The sequence below is a fragment of the Eriocheir sinensis genome, chromosome 40, assembly GCF_024679095.1.
Source record: "Eriocheir sinensis breed Jianghai 21 chromosome 40, ASM2467909v1, whole genome shotgun sequence".
Classification (NCBI taxonomy): domain Eukaryota; kingdom Metazoa; phylum Arthropoda; class Malacostraca; order Decapoda; family Varunidae; genus Eriocheir; species Eriocheir sinensis.
In genome coordinates, this window is record NC_066548.1 from 8895884 (window position 1) to 8916815 (window position 20932).

The 20932-nt window shown below is 45.8% G+C and overlaps 1 protein-coding gene across 1 annotated transcript in view; it reads right to left on the reverse strand.

The window, feature by feature from the left end:
• LOC127009330 (uncharacterized) overlaps window positions 1-20932 on the reverse strand; it is a 68385-nt gene that overhangs the window by 46647 nt on the left and 806 nt on the right. The window contains exon 2 of the mRNA XM_050882301.1: window positions 1239-1329. Within this exon, the coding sequence (XP_050738258.1) occupies window positions 1239-1329 (91 nt within the window). The remainder of the gene's footprint in view (window positions 1-1238; window positions 1330-20932) is intronic.

Consider the following 20932-nt stretch of genomic DNA (forward strand, 5'->3'; position numbering starts at 1 on the left):
CTCCTCCTCTACTTCTTTCTTCTTCTCTTCATTCTACGGATAATATCTTAATGGGCGCTTTGAGGAAGAGAGAGAGCCTGATGTGGGAGGCAGGTGTGAGGTGAGGCAAGTGAGGAGGAGGAGGAGGAGGAGGAGGAGGAGGAGGAGGAGGAGGAGGAGGGAGATGAGAGGTCGATGATTATTGTCTCTGGAAGGGGATGGAGGAGAGCAGAGACGAAGGGAAGGGAGATGAAGGGAAGGGAGGCTGTGACGATTATAGATTTCAAGTACAGACAGACACACACACAGACACAGATGGACACATATAGAGACAGGCACGGTGGATGAGGGCGCGCGCGTGGACGGGAATAATGGTGGAATGAATATTTATGAGCCGCGGCGGAGCAGACTCGTTCCTATTCATGCCCATTCACCCCCACGTGGATTTACTAGTGCGGGGCCGCGGCGCCGACACTAACGTTACGAGCGGAGGTGAGGAGACGAGGAGTGACGCGGTGGGCTGGCTTGATGGCTGGTCACATGCGCGCACTCCCCCCCCCCACCATCACACACACACACACACACACACACACACACACACACACACACACACACATACACACACGCACACGCACACGCACACTAACTCCCCCACCCCCCCTCTTCCCTAAACACACACACACACACACACACACACACACACACACACACATGTACGTCTCATTTGTAAGACAGAAAACAAAAAGACACACACACACACACGCGGTGGCTGAACAGATAGCAAGACGGCCCCGTGTTCAGGAGGATGCGAGTTCAATCCCCGACCGGTGCCACCAAGTTGGGATTTTTCAGCCGCCGCCGAGTGGCTTAAAACTACCCACATGCTGTCCAGAAGACCACCTATCAACCCGGACTCTAGATTCTAGGATTAAAGATGAGCTCTAGGAGGGCAGCATGAACCAATGCAAGATGGCGCCACTATAAACACTCGCCTGCGCCAGAACGGGCTGGGCTGACCATCAGGACCCACCGGGAAGAAGCCTTGGACCGACCATCAGGATCCACCGGGAAGAAGCCTACCGGCGCAATAGGCCATGACGTAAAACACACACACACACAGACACACACACACACACACACACACACACACACACACACACACACACACACACACACACACACACACACACACACACACACACACACACACACACACACACACACACTCGAGAAAATTTAATGCTAAGCAGGACACTTACTTTTTCTTTCCGCTTCTTTCCTCCTCCACTTCTACCGCTGCTCTTCTCCTCCTGCTTCTTCTGGGCGCAAGGTGGGAGTGCGGGCGACCACCTGGCGGGAGAGGAAACACGCCCCTTAATGATTCAGGTGATGGTGCGCTATAAGAGCTACCTGTGTAAATAATTTATTGTGGGAGACCCGAGTCTTGCCTTACGACCGCCCTCCCACGGGAACCTCGAGCCTCCTAACTTACCTGGGATCTGGGGTGGGGGGAAGGGAGGAAAGGGGAGCATGTAGGAGGGACGGAAGGGTTGCTGGAAGGGGAGGCAGCGGAGAAATTTCAAAGAGGTAGAGTTTTAAGAGAGGAATGGGAGCAGAAGTGAAAGATGTAGGACTGAAGGAGGGTTGAGTGAGGGAAGGGGAGAAGGAAGGTGTGGGGAGGAGGAGGAGGAGGAGGAGGAGGCACATGAGGAGGAGGAGGTAGGAGGAGGAGGGAAGGTCTTGATGAAGGAAGGGTTTGAAGAGAAGGGACGTAGGGGAAGGAAGAGGAAGAGAGAGAGGGAGAGGGAGAGAGAGAGAGAGAGACTGGCTATTACAGAAGGTGAAGGCGTCGAGTGGTATTGGAGGAGAGGAAAAAGTGAAGTATTGGAAAAGAGGAGGAGGAGGAGGAGGAGGAGGAGGAGGAGGAGGAGGAGGAGGAGGAGGTGGAGGAGAAGGAGGAAGGTGGTGCATTTGAAGGGAGGAAGGAAGAAAAAGACAGAACAATAGAGTCGAGAGGAGAAAAAAAAGGAAGAGAGTGAAATAATTGGTGTTGGAATGTGGAGCTTGAGAGAGAGAGAGAGAGAGGTGGAAGAGGGGGAGGAGGCTGCATGGAGATGTGAGAGAGAGAGAGAGAGAGAGAGAGAGAGAGAGAGAGAGAGAGAGAGAGAGAGAGAGAGGGAGAGGGAGAGAGAGGGATAGGAGGGAGACGAAAAGGGAGGGAGCACTGAATGAAAAACGAAAAATGAAAAATGAAAAAAAATACGAGTGCGGTGTAGCCCGAACGAACTAAAGTCAATTGCACAAATAACCCCCAAATTGGAAGGTACTAATAACAAACAAACACGGCCGCGCTCAATGGAATGAAACGACGACAACAACAATATCAGCCTGCTTTTTTTAAACTTTTTTCTTACTTAACTCGTCGCCACCCTCACCACCACCACCACCACCATTAACAACAACAAGAGCAGCAAAATGAACAACAACAACAAAAAAAAGGCACCAACCCACCAAAACAATCACGAGAGAAAAGAGGAAAGAGAAGAGAAGAGAAGAGAAGAGAAGAGAAGAGAAACGTAAGAGAGAAAATAATGAGCAAAGAATAGAAGTGAAAGGGAAAAAAACGAAAAGAAAGAGAGAGAGAGAGAGAGAGAGAGAGAGAGAGAGAGAGAGAGAGAGAGAGAGAGAGAGAGAGAGAGAGAGAGAGAGAGAGAGAGAGAGAGAGAGAGAGAGAGAGAGAGAGAGAGAGAGAGAGGAGGAAATACGAAAAAGCAGAAAACAGAGAGAAAAGAAGAGAAACAAAAGCAAGGAGAACCAAAAAAGGAGACTGAGAGACTTAAAAAAGGCGAGAGAAGAGAAGAGAAGACAGAGAGAGCAAGAACACCACTAAAGGAGAGAACAGGATAAACGGGTGAGAAGAGAAGAGGGAGAAGAAGGGGAGGAGGAAGCGTGGAAATCGGAGGACGGAGGGGAGAGGGTAGAGGGGAGGAGAACAAGGGAGAACAATTACTTAGGTTGGCAGAGTGTAGGGCAAAATGGTGAGGTGGCGTGACTCCTTATGGTCGACGTCACGACATGGAAGGGGAGGGAGAGCGAGTGAGAGAGGGAGTGGGAGAGGGAGAGAGAGGGAGTGAGTGAGCGTGTGTGGGAGAGGTGTTAATGCTTCCACGTTCTTGTTATATTGTGATAATGGAACGGAGAAGGGAGAGCAAGGGAGGGAGAGAGGGAGAGAGGAGGAATAGGAGAGAGAGAGTGTGAGTGATGGCGAAAGGAAGGGTGGACGGGCTACATTGAGAGAGAGAGAGAGAGAGAGAGAGAGAGAGAGAGAGAGAGAGAGAGAGAGAGAGAGAGAGAGAGAGAGAATGATGAATGGTGAAATGCAAATAGTTTACGAATGTTAAGAGAGAGAGTGAGGAGGAAGAGGAAGAGAAGTTGGATGAAGATAAAGAGGAGGAGGAGGAGGAGGAGGAGGAGAAGAAGGAACAGAGGAGGATAATAGTTGCGATTATAAGGAAGAAAGGAGGAAAGAGTAAGAGAAGGCTCACCATCACACACACACACACACACACACACACACACACACACACACACACACACACACACACACACACACACATATTACTCCGCAAACAGACAGACACAGACGCTTTAAGGAAGGCCACAAAATGCACACCCGGAGCCTCTATTAAGTGTGTGTGTGTGTGTGTGTGTGTGTGTACGCAACGACTGACCGTTTGCCGGGGGGGTGTTATTGTGACATAAATCCTCCTCTTCCTACTCTTCCTCCTCCTCTTCCTCCTCCTCCTCTTCTTCCTCCTCCTAGTAATAGTAATAGAGGTAGTGGTGGTAGTGGTGGCGGCGGCGGCAATAGGGAAAGCTCTGAATTCACAGCTAGGTTCTTTATTGCTTATTTATTTCTTTATTTATTTAAGTATTTCTTGTTCCATGTATTTTCAGTTTCTTTTAATATTTTAGTTTCGTTTTCTATATATTGTCGATGATTCAGGTGTGTATTTTTGCTTTTTTGGGGTCGTTTTTTCTTATCATGGAGAGAGAGAGAGAGAGAGAGAGAGAGAGAGAGAGAGAGAGAGAGAGAGAGAGAGAGAGAGAGAGAGAGAGAGAGAGAGAGAGAGAGAGAGAGAGAGAGAGAGAGAGAGAGAGAGAGAGAGAGAGAGAATTAAGATGTACATTATGCACCACGAATAACATAACACAAACACCTTCTCCTCCTTCCTTTCCCCATCTCCATCTCTCTTTCCCAACACCATCACCACCACCACCACCACCACAGTCATCACCATCACCATCAAGCTCCCCTTAACAAACAAACCACCACCACCACCACCACCACCACGGGCGCATTACCCACCACAATGAAGGTCTTGTAATGCTCCGGGGGCTCGTTTGATTCACCCTCCTGCGCATTTTCCAACAGTCCCGGTGAATATTACATGTTTGTTGAATGTACCGCAAACAGCTTCCCTCCTCCTCCCCTCTTTCCTCCCCTCCCATCTCTCTATCTGTTTCTCTATCTCTCTCTTGCCATCTCCTCCTCCTCCTCCTTCTATTTCTTCTTTTCCTTCTCTTTCTCTTTCTCTTTTCTTCTATCTATCTCTACCCTCCCCCTCCCCTCTTTCCTCCCCTCCCATCTCTCTATCTGTTTCTCTATCTCTCTGTTGCCATCTCCTCTTCCTCCTATTTCTTCTTTTCCTTCTCTTTTATTTTCGCTTTCCCTTTTCCTCCTTTCTCCTTGCCTCCATTCCCTCCCTCTTCTCTATCTCTTCTATCTATCTCTTCCCTCCCCTCCCCGTTTTCCTCCCCTCCCATCTCTCTATCTTTGTCTCTATCTCTCTCTTGCCATCTCCTCTTCCTCCTTCTCATATTTCTTCTTTTCCTTCTCTTTAACTTTCTCTTTCTCTTTTCCTCCTTTCCCCTTGCCTCTTCTCTATCTCCTCTATCTATATCTTGCCTTCTCCTCCGTCTCCTTCTATTCCATCTTCTTCTCCTTCTCCTTTTTCTCTTCCTCCTTGTTTTTGTCCTACTCTTTTTCCTGCTTTTTTATTTCGGTTTTCTCTGCAGCCTTTTCCATTCTCCTCTTCTTCCTTCTTCTACTTTTATTCTCTTGTTTTCTCTCACGACTTCTTAATTCTCCTCCTCCTTGTTTTCCTTCTCTGTTTCTATTCCTCTGTTCTGCTTTATCTAGTTCCTCCTCTATTTTTTCTCTCTCCTCTTCATGTTCTACTTTTTCATAATATATTCTTTTATGCCTTCTTTTATGATTGTTACGTATCTTACTTTCTAATTTTCTTTATATTTTCAAGTTCCCATTCCTCATTTGTCTCATCATTCCTTACTCTTTCCTTCATATTTTTCATTTCTCTTTTGTTTTTACATTTTCTTTACCTTTCCTTCGTTTTCCTTCTTTACTCTCATCTTCTCCAGCTCTTCCCGTCTCCTCCCCTCATCTCCTCGCCGGTTCAGGCCCAGTTTTCGTTCCCTTTCCCCTTCTTGCCCCTCGCCTCCACCATCTCTCCCTCCTCTCCCATCCTCTGCCTCCCTCTCCCACTCCCCCCAGGCTTCCTCGTCTCCCAGTGTATCGTTCAGTAACCCAAGTCGTGTTCTCCGTGTCCCAAGATGAAGTAATTTGAAAACAAAGTTGGTGTGGTGGTGGTGTGTCGGGGCTTTTGCTATATTTCCCAAGGGAGCCGCTCTCCTCCTCCTCCTCCTCCTCCTCCTCCTCCTCCTCCTACGTCCGTCTCTCTCGCTCTTACTCTCTCGCTCTCCCTCTTCGTCTGTTTATTCCGTCTCCTCTTCTCCTTTCTCCCTTCTTTTTCACCTCCGGCTATTCGTATTTCGACTGATTCTCTCTTATTTGTTTCCCTCCTCCTCCTCCCCCTCCTCTTCCAGCTTCTCTCTCTTCTTTTGGTTACTCCACTTTTCCTTTCTCCCTTCTTTACCCCCTCCGGCTATTCCTCCTTCGACTGCTTCTCTTCCTATTCGTTTCCTCTCTCCTCCCCCTCCTCTTCGTCTGCTCCCAACATGGATTCCTTCACCGCCGCCGCTGCAAGTGATGTCTGTACCTGTGGCCGCCGCACCTCCCCGCCCCTCCACCTGCCTTTCTCACCTGCCCGGCTCACTCACCTGTGCTAACCAACCAGGCCTTCCTTCCCCACCACCCTCCCCGCCGCCAATCCCTCTTGTTCCTCTCCTCGACAATATCCTCTTTTGTTCCTCTTTTCTCTACCTCTTTGTCTTTTTTTGGGTTACTGTATTCGCTCACGTTAATATTATCCGTCCTCGTATTGTTCACATCGCCTTTCCGTTCTCTTATATTTTCTTATGTTTTCGACTTTTCGTGGTGAGTTATGTTGTTCTTGCTCCACATTATTTTTTGCCCATCAATTCCTTTCCCATCACTCTCCATTCCACTCACTCCTGAGCCGCCCATTCCCCAGGGCTGACCCTCTCTCTCTCTCTCTTTCTCCCTTCCCTCTCCTTCCTTCTCCTGTCTTGCTCCGCCCTCCCTCCTTTCCCCATCTCCTCCCCCATCCCTCTTCTCTCCATGTTCGAGAAATGATTGATCCAACTTTAAATTAATTTGAATCTCCTTCTATCCCTGCCCCTTCTGCTTCCTCCTCCCCCCTCCTTCCCTTTCCTCCTCCTCCTCCTGCCCTCTCTCCCCTCCTGCACTGCCTTCCCTCCTGACCCCCCCCGTGTCCCCCTCTCTTGCATCTCCCCCACCACTTTTATTTTTCAGCAGCAGAATACATAACATTGTATTACCTAATTTTATTGAAACTTCGTCAATAAAATGCTTTGAGTTATGAGAGACGAATAGAATGGGACTACTGAGGTGGCCAGTGAAAAATTATGATAAATATTGTGTGAAAACGTTCCCTGCTGAATAGATGGTCGCGAGGCAGCGGCGCATCGGTGGGCAGTGTTGTGAGGCGCTGGAAAGATACTGAACGTGTACAAAGGACGCACCATTGTGATTGTACCTATGTAAACGCCGTGTAAGTGTCTGTGCACCTCGCTCGTTTGTATTCTTCATTCATAGGTCGGTAGTGTTCACATACATAGGGGTGGCCACTCCCGACGACACGCCACCAATGAATACAAGCGGTCCGTGGATGTATAGTACCAATACAGTACATTTATACCGGCCACAAAGCCTCGCTTATTTATAAAACGTTAAGAAGGAATGCGGAAAAAAATCCCCGGGCAGTTTGTTTGCATGTTATTGCTTAAGTAATGTTTATGGGTTGGGAAATAGTTTCAGTATTGATTAAACATAGAGCGAAGCGGGGCACGGTGAGGGCACGACTGCACGGGACGCAGGTTAGGGGGTGACGGTGATGGTGGGCGTGTAACGGCGGGCGTGGTGGCGTGTCATACTAGGCTTGAGGGGATCCTCGGGACGCCGGTGTTGCTTGCCAGGCATGAACCACGAGCAAGTTTGTGCGTCCTGCGTCAAGGAGCCACAGCTGTCACGACCATCGCCGCGTGACGCCACTCTTCGGGAATGAAACTTTGTGTTCGCTGCGTGTGTGATGTCATAGACCGCCCTTGTTTGGTGGCATGACGGGCAAACAACGTGTTGAAGATGTCCAAGAGTCGTGTATATAGAACAGTAAGGTACCCAGACTAACTATATATGAATACTGTCCTGCCTCTTATGTGTGTATGTGTTAATTTGTTGGTTGTGAGTCTCTGGTCCATTATGTGACCCTCCCGTCTCGCTACACTGATATGTCGCTAGCTGCCCCGAGTGACTGGCGTGACTGGTTAAGACTGAGCACGTAGGCAGTGTATTCCAGTGTTAATATTAATAATACGAATAACGAAAAAAAAAAATTGCCATGGTGAGGACGATGACGATGAATATGATAAAGAAGTATTAACGAAAAAAGCAATAGAAGAAAATAAACGAAATAGAAGACAAATATAAAAAAAGAATGGGATCTGTAGTCTGAGGAGGAACACTAAGATGAAGGAGAAAGAAAAAGAAAAGGAAAAGAAAAGTAGAAAAGGAGTAGGACATAAAGGATGAAAAAGAGTCCGTAAATCAGCAGAGGGTGGAGGAGTGGGAGAAGGAACAGGAAGAGCAAGGAGAACCAGAAGGAAGACGAAAGGGAGGAAGAGGAGTAAGAACAAGAAGGAGAGCAAGAAGAGAAGGAGGAGGAGGAGGAGGAGGAGGGGGACGAAGACGAGGAGGCCCCAGTAGTATTGAGCAAATGAATAAAACAAAAGCCATGAGAGTCTGGTCAAGGCTGGGTACAGGACGCCAAACAGAGTCATTTGTACCCCGCACCTAGACGTCGACGGGGCCAGGGGGAGAGGGAGGGAGGGGGAGGAAGGAGTGAAGAGAGAGAGGGTGAAGTAAGAGGAAGGAACTGATGGTGGTTTTAAGGGGGGAAAGGGGAGGAGAAAGTGGAAAGGAGAGAAGGAGGTGACTTTTAAATGTAGATATATAGGAAGTAAGATATATAGTAAGCAAAAAGGATGAAGAGGGGAAGAAGGGAAGAGGGAAAGGGGATAAACAGGGACAGAAAAAGGAAAGAAAGGGGAAAAGTTTGCTGTCTTATTAAGGGAAAAGGAACGAAATGGGATAGTGGGCAAGGAGGGAGGAGGGAGGAGTTAGTGAAATACGGGTTACTTTTCCGTAGAGTTAGATACAAAAAAAGGTGGTTAAGGAAAATGAGAGAAACAAAGGTAATCAAAGGGAAGGAAAGGGAGGAAATGAGACTCAGGAAGGGAAGAGTGCGTCGATGGTTGGGTCTAGTGAAATACGGGTTACTTTTCCGTATAGTAATGACATAACCACTGAAGTGACATAGAAGTGAAGTGAAGGTAATTTAAGGGAAGGAAAGGGAAAGAAAAAGAGTAGAAAACTGGAAAAGAGAGGAATAAGAGTAACAGTTAAGTAGAGAAAGATTAAAGGAATGCTAGGAATTTGAGTTATTTTATAAGGAAAGATAAAGATCCATATTCGTAAGGGTCTGGTCTGCCATTCGCCTATTTAACAAGGCCACAGAGAAGAATAACCGGGTTTTCATGGATGGCTTTTTAGTTCAGAGTGCTGAGGTCGTGTAAAACAATCACCAGCACCACAAAGCAGTCCATGAAAAGCCCAGCAACTTATCTGAGAGGCTTTTCAAACATGCGAACTGATGCGCCGATACTTTTAAAAATACGGGATTAAAAACTAAAGAGTAAAATTCCTAGAAGTGGAAAGAGGAGAGGAGGATCAGGAGCAGGAATATGTGCGGTTAAAACAGAGTGAAGAAGAGAGGGTCACCTGTTTCCTAAGCGTTATTTTGAGGCCTGAAGAGGAAGTGAAGCGGTTTTATAGAGGCGTCAATGGGGAGAAAACAGGTGGGGCGGGAAGGGAGAGAGGAGAGAAAGAGGAAGGATTTGTTATAGTGGAGTGAGGGAATGAAGGGAGAAAGGAAGGAAGGAAGGGAGTGGAAACTATATAGAAATGGGGTCCAGTTTTATGATGGGGGAAGAGGAGGAGGAGGAGGAGGAGGAGGAGGAGGAGGAGGAGAAAGAAAGAGTCGTTGGAGGGGATTGTGTTAGTGATGGGGTGTGTGAGGTGTACTTAATTGTGTGTGTGTGTGTGTGTGTGTGTGTGTGTGTGTGTGTGTGTGTGTGTGTGTGTGTGTGTGTTATTGAGGTGGATGATTGTTTTGGGAAATGTATGGTGTGTGGAATTAACAACAGGGGAAGAGAAAGAAGAAGAGGAAGAGGAGGACAACAGTAATGATGGTGGTGGTTTTATTGTAAAGGAATAAGTGAGAGAAAGACTTATATAGTGGACAGGCCAGTGAGTGTTTTAGAGAAAATAGAGCGGCGGTGGAGATCTGTTTTAATGGAGAGGAGCTTGGCGTGGGAAATGCGGTGTTTTAGTGTGTTTTTCCGTGTTTTATTGAAGGGAAAACCGCCGCGGTGAGGGAGAAAGAAAAGCAGGGAGAAAAAAGGGGATGTGTATATGTGTTTGTATGTGTGTGTGTATGTGACTCTAGACTTTAAGAGAGGAAGAAACTTGACCATGTAAAGGGAGTTCAAGGGGGATAAGGACTGTTAGAGGCTTGCGAGGGTTTAAAGGGACTGCGTGTGACGACGTATGGGTGAAGGGGACCACAACACAGGCTCAAGGAAGGTCCGAAACTGAAAGGGAGGAGGAGGTGAATGTCTACTCTTAAGGGCGTGAAGGCTTAAGGGAACCTATGTTTGGTGACTGTTATGGGTGATGGGGACTTTAAGGGCTCTAGGTGGGGGGTTTAAAGGGCCGGAAAAGGGAATGTAAAAGGGTGTTGGTAAGGGTTTTGTATAGTGGTGTAAGGGAGTCTGTGATGGAGGGTGGACTAGGAGTGTGTGTGTGTGTGTGTGTGTGTGTGTGTGTGTGTGTGTGTGTGTGTGTGTGTGTGTGTGTGTGTGTTTGTGTTTGTATATGGACTAAATCAAGCTCGTAACGTCTTGAATTTCATCGCATTTTATCAGAGAATCACTTGAACTTCCTGTGTGTGTGTGTGTGTGTGTGTGTGTGTGTGTGTGTGTGTGTGTGTGTGTGTGTGTGTGTGTGTGTGTGTGTGTGTGTGTGTGTGTGTGTGTGTGTGTGTGTGTGTGTGTGTGTGTGTGTGTGTGTGTGTGTGTGTGTGTGTGTGTGTGTTTCAGGCCTTTTGTGGGATGTTAAGCTTTTATGGGACTTGTGTTGCACGTAAAGCCTGGACGTTGGACTTTCATGGGTACTTTTGGAACTCATGGACTAACTTTTACGGTGCCTTTTTTCGTCTTCCTCTGTCTCTCTCTCTCTCTCTCTCTCCTTTTCCTCTTCTGTATCATCCTTTTTTTCCCCTATTACTATTCTCTATCATACATTTTTCTCTTTTCCTTTCTCTTTATCTCTCTCTACCTTTATTTTTTCCTTCCTTTTTATTATTTGATGCTCTTACGTTTATATCTCTACTCTTCCCTTCTCTCTCTCTTCCTCTACTTTTCTCCTCTTCATTCTCATACTTTTATCCATTACTATTCTCTACCATATAATGTTTCTCCTTTCCTTTGTCATCTATCCCTTCCTTTCTTAATTTTACTTTCATTTTCTATTCTGTGTTGCTCTTATTTCTTTTTATTCTCTCTCTCTCTCTCTCTCTCTCACGCATCTTCTCTCGGAATGATGAAAGGATTCGCTTCATTCCCGTTTCCTGCCGTTTTTTTTTCTGTTTCTGTTTCAGTTTGTTTTTTGATGTGCTTTTTAATACTTTTGTTTTGGGTCAGTATTGCGCGAAGCGTCAAACCTTTTGTGTTGCAGCGGCCGGGCAAAAAAAAAAAAAAGATTCCTGTATATGTTTGTTATTTATTTATTTATTTTTTACTATTGTTATTATTATTTTATTTTCTCTAAGTTAAAAGAAATAATAGACAAGGGTATAGAGAAGCGCTGTTGTTGTCTGCCTATTGTTAACTAATCTTTTTGTTTGTTTTGCATTGCTTTATTGTATTACGGTTTTGTTTTGTTTTTCTATATTTTTATAAGTGGTATTTGTGTTGCACTGAAAAAATCTATTCAAGTAAGGAAAGCGATCCATGTATTTTGTAAGTATTATGCTATTTTTGTATACTCTCTCTCTCTCTCTCTCTCTCTCGACCAAATTCCATTACTCTTCACCAACAAAAGAAACACACACAAAAAACAAGGGGCAAGCAGTTGCGGCTTAAGTGTTTTACAAAGTGCAGTTTTGAGCGCGCCTGTGTCCGTTATTTTTCCGTTATTCTTCTGTTTTAATCGCCTACTGACCACTGTTCCCGCGAGGCTTATATACGGCGAGACGGCTTAGTTTTCCACGTCCTTTCCTTCGTATGCCTCTTTCTCTCTCTCCCTTTCTCTCTCTCTATCCATCTCTATCTCTCTATCTGTCTACATCTATCCATATGCCTTCTTCCGTGTGCCTCTTTCTCTTTCTCCCTTTCTCTCTCTCTAACCATCTATATCTCTCCATCTGTCTACTTCTATCAAACACAGGCACAGAAATTCACAGACACATAGTTGTAGACACATACATATGCATAAAGAGGAAGGAAATAACTGTAAATAGGATGATTAAGAAGGTGAGAAGTGGAGGAAGAAGGTGAAATTTTAGAGAAACAATGAGAAAAGGAACAGGGAAAATAGGAAAAATGATGAATGTGGGGAAAATTGAAAAGGAGTGATAAAAGAAAGAAGAGGAGGAGGAGAAATGTATGGAAGAAAAGGAAAGCAGGGGTAAAATTAGTAGGAAGAATAGGAGAAAGGAAAGAGAAAGAGGAGGAAGAGGAAGAGGAAAAGTGGTAGCGAAAGGAAGAGAAGGAAATGAAATTATGAAGGAGGGGAAAATGAGAAAAAAGAACAGAAAGAAGGAAATAAAGAGAGGAAGATGAAGGAGAAGAGAGAGAGAGTATAGGAAGAGCAAAGGCGGATGAAACGAGGATAAGGGAAGGGTAGGGAAGCGGGAGTGTATAGAGAGGGAGAGGAAAGGCAGCAACAAGCAAGCAAAGCAGGAATTAGCCGTGCTGTCCCCGTAAGCCAGAGATAACAACATGTCTATTGCTGACCCGAGCCTACTCCCAATTGCACCGCGCTAATTAGGTTTATTTTCATGCAATATTCTTTTAATTTATATTTCACTCTCCCTCCCTCTCTCTCTATCACCCCCTCTCTCTCTCTTCCCTCCCTATCGACACTTTCTCTACTTACTAATCCCATTCCATCTTCCCTCCCCATCACTGTCCCACCCTCCTCCCTCCCTTCTCTCCCTCTTCCCTTCTCTCTCTCTCTCCTCCTCCGTCCTCCCTTCCTCTCTCTCTCTTTTAATAGGTTAGTAATTGGTCCGCGAAGTCTCCTTTTTTGGAATGTTTCTGTAAATTGTTTGTTTATTACTTGTGTTCGTGTGTGTGTGTGTGTGTGTGTGTGTGTGTGTGTGTGTGTGTGTGTGTGTGTGTGTGTGTGTGTGTGTGTGTGTGTGTGTTTTGTTTCCTTAGAGATTTGGTTACTGTTCTTGTTCGTTATTGTTGTTAATTTTCGAGTGTTCATTTGTTTTTTGTCATTTGTGAGTTTTTATTTTTTGGCTGTATTATATTAATTTGTTCTTTTTCTTTAATGTTAGGATCAGAGAGAGAGAGAGAGAGAGAGAGAGAGAGAGAGAGAGAGAGAGAGAGAGAGAGAGAGAGAGAGAGAGAGAGAGAGAGAGAGAGAGAGAGAGAGAGAGAGAGAGAGAGAGAGAGAGAGAGAGAGAGAGAGAGAGAGAGAGAGAGAGGAGGGTAGGGGGGAGGAAGGGAGAGGGGAGGAAGTTCATCACGATACAAGAAGACTCACGCAAAGTTTGTTCAAGTTAATGCACCACCACCACCACCACCACCACCACCACCACCACTACCACCACCACCACCACCACCACCACCACTACCACCACCACCACCACCACCACCACCACCACTATTACCAACACCATTATCATCCCTACCACTACCAGTTCTCTCACAACCACCGCCACCACCACCACCAGCTACCTCAACCCCCAGCTCAATTTACGTTTCTTTACATGGCCAGGTGGGGTAGAGGGGGGAGATCGGGGGGCAGGAGGGGGACGGAGGGTGTAGGGGGAGGGGGGCGAGAGGGAAAGGAGCTGTCAGAGGGAAAACCGAAGGCAATTAAAGGCTGGCAGACGCACTGGCCAAATTAATTGAGTCTCCCCTCTCCCCCATTGCCCCCTCTTTCTCTCCCCCTCTCTCTCTCTCCCTCCCTCCCTCCCTCTCCCTGCTTCTCTGTCTCTGCAATTGAAACTGGATGTGTCGGGAAATGGAGGGAAAAGGGGGGGGGGGGGGGAGTAATGAGACGTGGAGGAGGAGGAGGAGGAGACGTAACAGCAGGAGCAACAGCTAAAAAAAATAGTAGGTAAAGGAAACGAAGGACGGAGGAAGGAGAGGAAGAGGAGGAAAAGGAGGAGGAGGAGGAGGAGGAGGAGAAAGACGACCACAGTAATGCTATAAGACGTGGAGCATGGCCTGTCGTGTGTGTGTGTGTGTGTGTGTGTGTGTGTGTGTGTGTGTGTGTGTGTGTGTGTGTGTGTGTGTGTGTGTGTGTGTGTGTGTGTGTGTGTACTTAAGATAGAACAAAGGATCGGTGCATATTGAAGTAAAAAAGGAAAAATAGAGGAGGAAGTTAAGCAAAATGAAAGAGAAAGAGAAATATAAGAAAAATGGAAGAGAAAGAGATGAATAAGGAAATGGAGAGGACTAAAGAAGATGCAGAGTAGTAGTAGTAGTAGTAGTAGAAGTAGTAGTAGTAGAAGTAGTAGTAGTAGAAGTAGTAGTAGTAATAGTAGTAGTAGTAGTAGTAGTAGTAGTAGCAACAATAGTAAGAAGATGAAGGAGAGGGTAAGGGAGAAGAGGAAGAGGAAGAGGTGGAGGAATGGGAGGAAGAAGGAGGGACGGGCAGGTAGGCAGGTAACGAGAAGGAGCAGGAGCCAGACATTTAACAAGGAACAATCAGGTAACGAGTCAGCCTGAACAAGAAGGAGGAGGAGGAGGAGGAGGAGGAAGAGGAAGAGGAAGAGGAGTGAGGAGGAGAAGAAAGAAAGGAAAGTGGAGGAGAAGGACAAGAACGATACAGTATAGGAAGGGAGAGAAGTGGAAGGAAAGAAGGAAGGAAGGAAGGAAGGTAAGGAAGGAATACACACTAGGTAGGTAGGTAAGTGGGCAGGTAAGCGTAGGGATAGACAGGTAAGGGAAGGCTAGGTAAGTAAACTGCGGCAGAGGAGTTAAGTAGTGAAGGAAAGAGGAGGAAGAGGAAGAAGAGGAGGAGGAGTCGCGGTGGAGGGTATAATGTGCGAGAGGGAAGGGAGCAAGAGGAGGGGGGAGAGGCGAGAGGAGGGGTAAAGGAGGGGGGGAGGGGGGGTCAAATCGTAGGAGTAAGTGTCCTAACTGAATTTAGTCCAGGTAAGGTCGGGCTTCGTTACCTGGGAAGGGAGAGAGCGGGAGTAAGAGAGAAAGAGAAAGAGAGAGAAGGAACAGGACGGGAGGAAAGAGGGTTAGCCAGTGGGGAGGAGGAGCAAGAGGAAGAGGAGGGGAAGATAGGGGAGCAGAGAGAGAAAGAAGATAAAGAGAGTAAGAGATTAGAATAAAGAGGGTTAATGGGAAAGAGAGGGAGGAGGAGCAGGAGGATAAGGGAGAGAGGGGATGAAGGGGAGTAAAGTTAGAAGGTTTGATGAGGAAGATAGGAAGGGGGAAAGAGATGAGAGAAAGGAAAGGGAAAACGAGAAAGAGAAAGGAGGATAAAGAGAGGTAGGGGTTGCAAGGTATGGAAGAAGGGAAACAGAGAAAGAAGAAACGAATCTAGAGTAAAGAAGATACATAGGAAAGGAGAAGTGAAAGGAGGAAGAGGGAAGGGAAGAAAAGGGAAGAGAATGAAATGAAATGAAAGGAAAAGAAAGTAAAGTAAAGTAAAGGAAAGGAAAGGAAAGGAAGCAAAAGGAAAGGAAAGCAAAGGAAAGAAAGGAAAGGAAGGGAAAGGAAAGGAAAGGAAAGGAAAGAAAGGAAAGGAAAGGAAAGGAATGGAAAGAAAGCGAAAGGAAAGAAAAGAAAGCGAGAGGAAAGGATAGGAAGCGAAAGGAAAAGAAAGGAAAGGGAAAGGAAAGGAAAGGGAAGGGAAGAGAAGGGAAGAGGAGAGAAAAGGAAGGGAAGGCGAAGGAAGGGCCGCGCGGGAAAGCTATTGGTCGGATAGATTTTAACCAAGGCCTCAGAATTAGCGGCTTAACTTGGATTAATGGCTTGTTGTATTTGGTATATTGACTCGAAGGGGGCCGGCGTTCTCTCTCTCTCTCTCTCTCTCTCTCTCTCTTCGTTTATTTATGTAGAGATGTTTTTGTCTCGGTTTCTATCTCATTATTCCTGTGTGTGTGTGTGTGTGTGTGTGTGTGTGTGTGTAGAAGTGTGTATGTACCTTTCCTCTTTGTGTCCTTTTTGTCTATCTCACTTTCTTCCCTCCTCTTCTTCCCTCTTTCTCTTCCTTTCTCTCTCTTTCTCTCCCTCCCTCTTTCTCTCCTCTTTGTCCTTTTTCTATCTCCTTTCCTTCCCTCATCTTCTATCCATCTTGTCTTTCTCCCTCCTTTTCTCCTCCTTTGTCTCTCCCCCTTCCTTCCCTCGCTTCCTTACCCCCCTCCCTCCCACGGAAGATGATGATGGGGTGTGTAGCGGTGGCGTAATGAAGATGGGTCTGTATCTTGCGTTTACGTGGAGATGATCGGTCATTTTACACTCTGGAAGATGATGGTGGAGGTGGGCCGGGAAAAGAGCGGAGGAGGAGGAGGAGGAGGAGGAGGTAGGAAGGAAGAGGAGGAGGAAGACTAGATGAGGAGAAGGTAGGTATTGGAAAGAAAGGAAGAAGGGCGAAAGAAGGAGAAAGTATAGGAAGGAAGGAAGTAAAGAAGGTGAAGAAGAAGAGAGAAGACTAGAGGAAAAGGAGGAGGTAGGAAAGAAAGAAGAGAGGAAGAGGAGGAAGAAAAGGAAGAGTAGTTAGGAAGAAGAGCAAATATGAAGGCAGGAAAGGAAGAGAAAGAATGGAAGAGGAGGAAGGAAGAGGAGAAGGAGGAAGAAGAAGGAGGAGGAGGAGGAGGAGGAGGATTTTTGTTCCGTTCTTTTTTCCTCTTTTTTGCACTCTTGAAGATGATGAGGCGCTTCTTATTTTGTCTTTTTTTTAGGTGAGTTGAAGGGGAGGAGGAAGGAGGAGGAGGAAGAGGGAGGGAGGCGAATTAGGTGGAGGGAAAGGAGAGAGAGGAGGGGGAGGAGGAGAGAAGAGGAACATCTTTCTCGAGAATATTGATTGCCACTTGTAGCCGCGAGAGGAAAGTTAGCGTTTTCCTGTGAGTGATGAAAATTACCGAGGAGGAAAATCCGGGGTTATTTGTCTAGGCGGAAGATGCAGATGTGGACCCACCTGCCTGCCTGCTCACCTTCCTACCGGTCCCCTGGTCTTCCCGCCTTACCTGACACCTTACCTACCTCATACCTACCTATTTACCTAGCAACCTACCTACCCACCGTTCCTGCCTACCCACCGACCTGCCTATGAATCTTCCTACCTATCAACCTATCTACCTGCTTCATTGCCTACCTTACTTGCCTACCTACCTTTCTATTTACCTGCTTGATTATCTGTCTTCCTACCTACTCAACTCCTTGCCCAACTATATATATTTATTTATTTTCATGCATGCTACCTATCTACCTCTATTACTTAACTATCTACATTTCTACCTATTCACCCACTTACTTTCAAGCCCACCTGTCTACCTGCCTGCCTAAATGCCTACCTAAAATTTTACCTATCCTCCCACCTGCTTTCCTTCCTCCCTAATTACCTTTGTGTTTCCATCCTGCGAATTGCTTTTAACTTACTCTCAGATTTTAATTTCGCCTCCACACCTGACCCACCCACTGTTATAGCACACCTGTATCTGAGTGTCTTTAAAACCACTGCCTCCCTCTTTATACCGGAATAACGAATACGTTGAGAGAAATTTGCCTTTCAAGAGTAAGAAGTATCATGACACGTTGCTAACCTATTACTGTCTATACTTTTGATATATATTTTTTTCTGTTCTCTGTATGGGGGAGGTGATGTGCCGAAATTCTTTGTTCTCATTTGCTCGCCTTGAACTGTCTCCTCCAATATACAGTAATAAGAAAAGGACGTCGAACTACTCCTATTTTGGGAGGTATTTTATGCTCGTATTCTCAAACCCTTTCAGTTCTAGCTAAAACTATTTCCAAAAACCACAAAGGAGAGTAATTGGGTTCTAATGAGTGTTTTTAGTATTCATAGTGCAGATGCCTTGTCGAATTATCACTAGGCTCATACAACTACCCATGGAAATGCCAATATCCGCTACGCACGCCTTTTCAGATGAATGTGTGTAAGCCCCGAAAAGTTTGTGAATATGGAACTAGGTCACTGCCAATCGCGCTTTCGTATACAGGAAAGTAAAGCAACAACGAAACCAAGCCAGTGAACAAATGTGAAAATTAGCTACCGCGTATACCTGAGGCCAGTATAAACAAAGGTAAAGAACCGAGAAAGGAAAGGATGACAAAGATAGCCGATAGTCATTCACCGGCTGGCGAGACAAAGGAACGCCGCCGCACCTGTAAATGGGAAGGAATAAGTTACCGAAGAAGAGGAAGAAGATGAAAAATAATTAGAAGATTAGGAAAAGAAAAATGATGGAAAAAAGAAAACATGACAGAAGAGAGAAAAAGATGAAAGAAAATATGTGAGAAAGCAAATGAAGTTGAGGAAACAAAAGAAGCTGAAGCTGAAAATGACACTGAAGAAGAAGTAAAATAAGAAAAAGAAGAGGACAAAAGGAAAAGATGAGAGAACAAGAGCAAGCCTAACGCCAGACACACCTGCAAAGAAGAAGCTAAACCAACACTTCCACACCTGAAGAAGAGGAGGAGGAGGAGGAGGAGGAGGAGGAAGAGGAAGAGGAGGAGGAGGAGGAGGAAGAGGAGAAGGACACAAACAACATTCACCTCCAAACAGTAAAAAAAAGAAGAAAGAAAACTGTGACTTAAAAGAAAAGAAACCACATTACATTTGAACCTCAAGACGAAAAACGAAACCGAGAGAGAGAGAGAGAGAGAGAGAGAGAGAGAGAGAAAACAACCGCACCAAGAGACCAAGGAAGATGTAGATAGACTCCACTTTTTTTTCGACAGGAAACCCAAAAAAGAAACCACAAGAAAACAAAGAGGAAAAAGAAAAGAAGTGAGGAAAATGAACAACAGCAACAAGAATAACAACAACAACCCTTCCTTCCTTCACCTTCATACCACAAAAAAAAAGAAAACCAAAAAAAAAAACCCACAAAGAAAACTCAAAAAATTAAACTAACCTGCACACACACACGCACACACGCACATCTATCCACCCCTCTCCCTCCCCCTCCCCCCATCCCTCAACCCCCTTCACCTGACCCCCCCCAAAAACGCCGAGCCATCCACAGATCTGAAGAGAAGAGAAAGTGAAAAAAAAAACCCTATCCTACACACACAAACACACCCGCGCGCATCCATCCTATCCCATCCTTCTCTCTCTCTCTCGACCCCTTCCCCCTTCCTCCATCGCCTCCCCACCCCCCCAAAGCCATCCACGCACCTGAAGGAAGGGCGGGAAGACAAGACAAAGCCCCGGGACTCCGCACACCTGTAAGTCGAGGCCGCGGTCGCCCACAACACGACACCGACCCGAGCAAAAATAATCCTGCCCAGCATCTTCTGTTCCAAGTTTGTCCATAACTCGCCGTTCCGTATCTGTCCCAGCGCGCGGAGGAGGAGGAGGCGGAGGAGGAGGAGGAGGAGGGGGAGGGAAACTTAGGGAAAGAGAACGACCACCTTCACGGAACACACCTGGCCGAGGAAGAGAAAGAAAGAGGAGGAGGAGGAGGAGGAGGAGGAGGAGGAGGAGGAAGAGGAGGAAGAGGAGGAGGAGGAGTGTATTATGTAGCAGGTATACATATATATTTTTTTCGTTTTAGTCTGAGAGGAAAACTTTTTTGGGCAGTAAGATGAGGGAGAGGACCACGGAGGCCTGCAATGATGGGAGGAGGAGGAGGAGGAGGAGGGGGGAGATGAAAAAAGAGAAAGAGAGAGAGGGAAAACTGAAGAAACGTTGAGAGCGGAAAAAAGAATGTTCACTAAAAGATATATAAGAGGAGAAGAAAAAGAAAAAAAAAACGGAAGAAAAGAGAAGGAAAGAAAGGGATGAAGAGAGGGAAGTAACATGGAGAAAATATGACTAGGTTGAGATAGAGGGTTGTAAGGGAGAGAAAGAGAGAGAAAAGGAGAAAAAAAAGGGAGGAAAGGAGGCATGAAGGGAGGAAGCGTAAAGGAAAGATGACTGGGTTGAGAGAGAGGGTTCTGAGGGAGAGAAAGATACCGAGAGAGAGGGAGAGAGACAGAGGGAGAGGGAGAGAGAGAAGGGAGAGTTGTCGTAATGATGTCAGAGAGACGGCGGCGTGTCGTCAACGGGGAACAAAAGGCCACGAGAAAAGTCCTGAAGAAGAAGAAAAAAAATATATATATTCAGTCTTCCGAAGATTTCCAAGTGCGGTGCTGGGGTGCCTCCGCCGGCCGTCTGCCTGTCTGTCTGTCTGTTTGTTTGTGTGTACGTGCGTGCGTGTTTGTGTCTGTCCTTATGTCCGTCTTCGGCTAGTCAGTGTTTTATCTGTTTGTTGTGTGATAAAGTTGGCTCTTTCTTGTTATTGTTGTTGTTTGTTGTGGTGGTGGTGATGTTGTTTTCGTTTTTGTGTTTTTTCTTCTCTGATGATATAGATTTTTTTTCGCGTTTTGCTTGTGGATATTAATGGTTGTGAGTTATCTATATATTTCTATTTAACTAACTATCTATCTGTGTATCCATCTATCTATCAATGAATCTGTCTATCTTTATTATTTGCCTTTCCTGCTCCTTTTCCATCTTTGAATCATTATAATTTACATAGTGTCTCTTTCTACTACTACTACTGCCACTTCTACTATTACTATTACTGATAATAATAATCCTAACTGTAATGTATTTTCTCTCTTTCTCCCTCTGTGCGATTGATAATTGTATATGTTCCACTTAATTCACAATTCCATACTGACCTTAATTTTTTACCTAAACATTTATTTCCTTGTTAATAATCACAGCAATAATGCGAATATAAAATAAACTAATCGCTGTGTCGTCGAATGCGCTCTCTTTCCTTGTCTGTCTAATCGTCTGTCTGTCTATTTGTTATTCTTTGTATGTCGCAGTTATTATACGTGTGTGTTTACCTTTTATATTCCTATACTGACGCTGTTCACCTGTATGTACCTGTTCTGTACCTGTTTTCCACCTGTTGTCTACCTGTTTTCCACCTGTTCT